The 6,389-nt window shown below is 45.9% G+C and overlaps 1 protein-coding gene across 2 annotated transcripts; it reads left to right on the top strand.

Moving 5' to 3' along the window:
- Positions 1–209: 209 nt before the first annotated feature.
- On the top strand, positions 210–3,417 carry SLC61A1 (solute carrier family 61 member 1). Of its 2 annotated transcripts, XM_077298000.1 has the most exons (3): positions 210–340; positions 1,439–1,503; positions 1,637–3,417. In XM_077298000.1, the coding sequence occupies exon 3, from the start codon at positions 1,669–1,671 to the stop codon at positions 3,025–3,027; it is 1,359 nt and encodes a 452-aa protein (XP_077154115.1). In that variant the 5' UTR covers positions 210–340; positions 1,439–1,503; positions 1,637–1,668; the 3' UTR covers positions 3,028–3,417. The 2 variants fall into 2 exon arrangements, with proteins under 2 accessions (XP_077154115.1, XP_077154116.1); XM_077298001.1 differs by lacking the exon at positions 1,439–1,503 and having other exon boundaries at positions 213–340.
- The last annotated feature ends 2,972 nt before the right edge of the window (positions 3,418–6,389 follow it).

Here is a 6,389-nt window from a genome sequence, read left to right as displayed (position 1 = left end):
GTGGAATAGTGACAAATTCTTGTCAACAGAATCCCCTTCTCCCAGACTGACCCTGTGCGCATGGCTGCCACTGGCTTGTACAGGAGTTGTGGCGCAGCAGCCACATTACTGCACGGCTGGCTACATGGGTGACAGGGGAGACCTGCCCGTCACACGGAGAGCGGAGGTCACGTGACCGCATCACTCCCCCAAGCTGAGGGTCACGTGCCTCTCTGCGCCCCGCCCTCGGGGTGCGTCTCCTCCCGGAAGCGGAAGTGTGGCCAGCACCAGCGATGATCGCGATGGACGGCGGAGAGGGAGAGCGCTGCGGGAGGAGGCGGCAGTAGGCGGCGGTCGGAGGGTCGGTATCTGAAGGCGGAAGTGGTCGGATACACGGATTATAGCGCTTCTATGTGTTGTCCCTGCCTGTGGAACTACAAGTCTCAGGCTCCTAGTCACTTGCAGGCGTCATGTCCCTGTCTTGTGTGTGAGCCGCTCTGTGTTGGTTACTACGTGTCTGACATGAATGGTGGAATCTCCTGACGTTACAGTCTGAGAATGGGGGGAAATAACAGAATTCGCCTCCTGTCCTGGCTGGTTGTTCGCGCCGCCGCTCCCTTGTCTTTTTTTCTGTCATCCATTGCTTTCTTCCTTAATTTTTCTAGGAATTTATAAAACCTGTAATTTGTTCCGAATTGATCCGCTCACCTCTAATTGGCACTGAGTTGCCTGTAAATGGCGGTGTAGTCTCATCACACACGTACCTCCTGCCTGTGTAGTCTCATCACACACGTACCTCCTGCCTGTGTAGTCTCATCACACATGTACCTCCTGCCTGTGTAGTCTCATCACACATGTACCTCCTGCCTGTGTAGTGATGACCTCTGCTGATCCATCGGCCACATCAGAGATTTCCATTGTGACCGTTCCCTGATTTGTCTTCTCACAGTCTCTGCCCCATAAGGGTCCTCCATCACTGCATTCTTCGCCACGTTCAGTGGTCCCATCAGGTCATACGTCCGAATCCCCCCATATAACCGGATTTGGGCGTATGAGTCAGCACTGCTGCTATTATAGTGCAGTCAGGAGACGCTGTGCTTGAACGTGCATTATTTTCAGGTGTGCATTCCCATTTTGTGGTGGGCTTAGGGTCTAAGCCCCTACAGGACCACTGAACTTGGCAAAGAGCGCAGCGTGAAAGCATCTTTAAGCTGGTAAAATCCAAAATCTGGTAATTTGAGTGCTGAGTCCATTTGTCCCACAGTAAAAAGTGTGAATAAAAGAAGCAATGCTCATCCTCAATGATCCCCTGCAGCTTCTGTTCCAACACCTACCTGTCCCTGCTAGTTTCTACCTTTTAATCCCACTGATAATGGCATCATTCACTGGATGAGAGAGGGCATTAGTGTGGCAAGTGATTAGCAGAGTTGGCATTTACTTATTGCAATTTCTATTTCAGACAAGACAAGTAGAGGCCAGCAAGGACTGGCAGCATGGGAATGTGAGCTGCAGGGATCAGTCAGGGTAAGTATTGTTGTCCATCACTTTTGGTCATATAGCTTTATTCTCATTGACTTTAGCTAGCTGTTAGTGTTTCACATTTACTTTTATGCAAGGTTATGTCTGGTTAATAAGTCGTTCTCTCTTTTTGTTTTAGCTTCTCTCAGAATGCCATTTCGATGATACATTATGTTGGTGACGGCATATTTGATCCTCGTTGGCCTTTTGGCTCTATGGGCAGTGCTGGAGTTCTCGGCGTGCCATTCCAAAAATGTACCTACCAACAACTCGTTGGGCAACCCAGCTTTCCGACGTTTTCAACATGTCTTTTTCCGAGCCTACTTCCCAGCATTGGCAGCAGACTGGCTGCAAGGTCCCTACCTGTACAAACTGTACCAGCACTATCACTTTCTAGAAGGACAGATTGCCATCATATATGTGTGTGGTTTTGGGGCCACTGTGCTCTCAGGGTTGATAAGTGCTCCCCTGACAGGACGTCTTGGTCGACGGAAATCATGTATACTTTTTACCCTCCTCCTTGCAGGTTGTTACTTGTGTAAACTATCTCAGGACTATTTTGTGCTCTTGACTGGTCGTGTTCTTGGTGGATTCTCAAGCTCCTTGTTGTTTTCGTCCTTTGAATCATGGTATTCTCATGAACATACCGAACACCATGATTTCCCAGCAGAATGGCTGCCTCACACTTTCTCTCAGGTTTCTACCTGGAACGGTGCCATTGCAATTGTTGCAGGAGTAACTGCAAATGCCTGCGCAGAGTGGCTAGGACTCGGGCCAGCTTCACCCTCTGTGCTAGCCGTACCACTGTTAGGTTTGTCTGTAGCTTTAATGTTTCGGGAATGGGACGAGAACCGTGGACAGAGCAGCAGCATTACCCGAAGCTGTGGTGATGGTCTGAGGTGTCTTCTGAGGGACCGCCGTGTATTGCTTTTAGGTGCCATACAGGCATTATTTGAGAGTGTGGTTTACATTTTTATATTCCTTTGGACCCCTGTACTGGATCCTTATAATACTCCCCTTGGGATTGCCTTCTCTGGCTTCATGGCAGCAAGTGCAACTGGGTCATCACTCTACCGACTTGCAACTTCAAAGAAATATCACCTGCAGCCCATGCACATTGTCTGCTTGTCTGTTCTCATGGTCTTCTTCTCCCTCTTCATGCTAACCTTCTCTACAGCGCCAGGGCAGGAACGCCCAACAGAGTCCTTCCTTGCATTCCTCCTCATCGAGCTAGCCTGTGGACTCTACTTCCCAGCAATGAGTTTTCTGAGGCGACGACTGATCCCAGAAAAAGAACAAACAGGGGTAATGAACTGGTTCAGAGTACCCCTGAACCTTATCGCTGGACTGGGGCTTCTAGTGCTTCATGACAGTGACTATCAAAGTGGTACGAGAAATATGTTTCGTTTGTGTGCTGTCACAATGCTGCTCGCACTTCTCAGTGTGGTTGGACTTTTCTCAATGGTAAGAAATGACACTGATCTGCGGATGCCAAGTTCGGAGACTGAGCCCAGTGGATCTGAGATCTAAAATTTCTGTGCATAAAATAGTGGTACAGGGCAAAACCAAAGCTGAAAAGGTGCAAAATCAGATTTTTTTTTTTTATTTCTGATAAGTTGTAGCTAGTTCTATATATAATGCTGGACTTATTCAGACTTTTGAAGCAGAAGGTGTTTCATGAACAGTGACTGCTGCAGTATCGTACATTTACAAAGTACATTAAAACCTTCGCTGAGAGCAACACTTGTAGCAGAACTTGTGATTGATATATGTATGATGTGAATGCTGTCCTAGTACTGACCTGTATGTCAAACTATTGATAGAAATGTTACAAGTGAGAGCAGGAGGCTCACGTTGTGCTCATTTTACTGAAAATGTCCTTTTACTGACAATAAATGTTCTTTCATTTTTTGGGAGAAATCTCGGAGCCATATATTTTAGGTATATAGATCAGGTACCCCTACATAATATATTGCACCCTCAGTTCATTGGGCAGCAAGGGTGGACTGCCAGGGAATAATAATGATTTGACTTATATAGCGCCAACATATTCGGCAGCGCTTTACAAATTATAGAGGGGATTTGTACAGACAATAGACATTACAGCATAACAAAAATCACAGTTCAAAATAGATACCAAGAGGAATGAGGGCCCTGCTCGCAAGCTTACAAATTGAGGAAAAAGGAGACACAAGAGGTGGATGGTTACATTTGCTTTTGTTGTTCGGACCAGCCATAGTGTAAGTATCGAGTGTTCATGTAGAGCTGCATGAACCAGTTAACAGCCTAAGTATGTAGCAGTACAGACACAGAGGGCTATTAAGTGCATAAATTGTATGAGAACATGATGCGAGGAACCTGATTTTGGTTTAACTTATATGAATGGGCCACACAGGGATAATTAGGTTAATACGTTGAGGCGGTAGGCCAGTCTGAACAAATCCGTTTTTAGGGCACGCTTAAAACTGTGGGGATTAATGGTATTAACCTGGGTAGTGGATTTCAAAGAATTGGCGAAGCACGTGAAAAGTCTTGGAGACGGGAGTGGGAGGTTCTGATTATTTAGGGTGGTAGGCTGAGACCAGGGAGGAGATGTACGGTGGGGCTGAGCCATGGAGCGCTTTGTGAATGAGGGTAATAGTTTTGTACTGGATTCTGGAGTGGATGGGTAACCAGTGTAATGACTGGCACAGGGTAGAGGCATCGGTGTAACAGTTGGTGAGGAATATAATCCTGGCAGCAGATCCAGGACAGATTGGAGCGGGGAGAGTTTGGTAAGAGGGAGGCCGTTTAGGAGAGAGTTACAATAGACCAAACGAGAATGATTGAGTGAAACAGTAAGAGTTTTTGCAGAGTCGAAAGTAAGAAAAGGGAGAATTCTAGAAATGTTTTTGAGATGCAGATAAGAAGAGCGAGCCAATGATCGGATGTGGGGGTGAAGGAAAGCTCGGAATCAAGTATGACCCCAAGGCAGCGGGCATGTTGCTTGGGAGTAATGGTGGAACCACACACGGAGATGGCAATGTCAGGCAAAGGTGGGTTAGTAAAAGGAGAGAACACGAGGAGTTCAGTTTTTGACAGGTTCAGTTTCAGATAGAGGGAGGACATGATGTTAGAGACATCATGTCCTCCCTCAGGAGATGTGTATAATTGGGTGTCAGCATGGAGATGGTACTGGAAACCAAATCTATTGATTGTCCAATAGGGGCAGTATACAAAGAGAAAAGGAGGGGGCCTAGGACTGATCCTTGAGGAACCCCAACAGTAAGGGGAAGGTGAGAGGAGGTGGAACCAGCAAAAGATACAGTGAAGGAGCGGTCAGAAAGATAGGTTGAGAACCAGAAGAAAATGGTGTCCTTGAGGCCGATGGAGCGGAGCATAGTTAGGAGGAGCTGATGATCCACAGTATCGAATGCTGTGGAGAGATCCAGGAGAATCAGCATGGAGTAGTGACCAATAGATTTAGCTGTTAGTAGATCATTAGAGACTTAAGTGAGGGCAGTTTCAGTAGAGTGTAAAGAGCGGAAACCAGATTGAAGAGGGTTGAGAAGAGAGTTATCTGAGAGATAGCGGGTAAGACGGGAGTGGACCAGGCGTTCGAGGAGTTTAGAGATGAAGGGAAGATTAGAGACAGGTCTATAATTAGCGGCAGTTTTGATCGATGGATGGTTTTTTAAGTAGTGGATGTATGATGGCATGCTTAAATGAGGAGGGATATATACTGGAAGAGAGAGAAAGGTTGAATATTTTTGTTAAATGAGAGGTGACATATGGGGAAAGGGACTGTAGGAGAGGTGACGGAATGGGGTCACTGGTGCACATGATTAAGCGAGAAGATGCAAGGATTACTTCTGAATGAGACTAAGCCTGAACAAGTGAAGTTTTGCCCCTAGGAAGAAGTCAATAATGAGTGTGCGATCAGGCCAGCCCAGCTCTTCAGTGTCTGCTTGAACTGCAGCTGGTATTTGCGCATTTTCACCATTTGTCTTGTATAGAGGTTTAAAGGGATGATTTGGTATTTAAAATGACACAGGAGAAAGCTGAAAAGCCTGCCTTTCCTAAGGTTAGAGCCTTACCTATGTGTCTCCGTAGTGGTAGGACTCGTGTTTGAGTGTACATGTTTAATATAAGCAGCTTTCATAAGAAGGTATGCACACTCCAGGAGAAGGGAAACTGTCTGTGTCATCTACTAGAGGCGATCACTTTGTAAGGCCCCATTCACATGTCTGATTTTCACATGCTTGTTCTATTTTCTTAAATTGTTCAGTGATTTAATGAACAGCAGGAAGATGTCAACTGTATTGCACATGGTTCGGTGTTTAACGCTTTAATGAGGACCTTGCTCAAAAAATTGAGTAAAATACCTTATAAAAATCCCTGAGCTCTCCTGATTTTGCTGCTCTGTTGCGTTTTTCTCTGTGTTGCTCCATTGCAGAGGTATTTATTTTCCTTTTGGAGCACAGTATGTGAAATCTCTGAAGTGCAACTGGGCGTTTCTGCAAGTCTGAGGCTTTCAGTTTCACCTCTCCTTCCCAGATGCTACCAACCATAGCTCAGCAGCTGATCTAGCAGTCACGGTGCTGCTGAGCCATGACTGACAGCGTCTGGGATGGAGAGTGAATACTCCCGCCCCTCAGAGAAGACTTTGCAGAAGCGCCCGGTTGTACTGCAAGCAAAGATTTCACATGCTGCACTCCTAAATAAATATCTCTGCAACTGAGCAATGCAAAACGGAAATAGTGACAAAATTAAGGGAGCTCAGGGATTTTTACAAGATAATTTTTTGAACACTGGACAAATTTTCTTTTAACAAGCTTATAACATGATGAAGAATATAATCCAAACCAGATTCTCCTCTATACACGCAGGGGTCACAGTTTCTATACTTCGTC

This window comes from Ranitomeya variabilis, chromosome 3, assembly GCF_051348905.1.
Source record: "Ranitomeya variabilis isolate aRanVar5 chromosome 3, aRanVar5.hap1, whole genome shotgun sequence".
Taxonomy (NCBI): Eukaryota; Metazoa; Chordata; class Amphibia; order Anura; family Dendrobatidae; genus Ranitomeya; species Ranitomeya variabilis.
The sequence above is the reverse complement of the archived record's forward strand: the minus strand, read 5'-3'. Positions and strand labels throughout refer to the sequence as shown.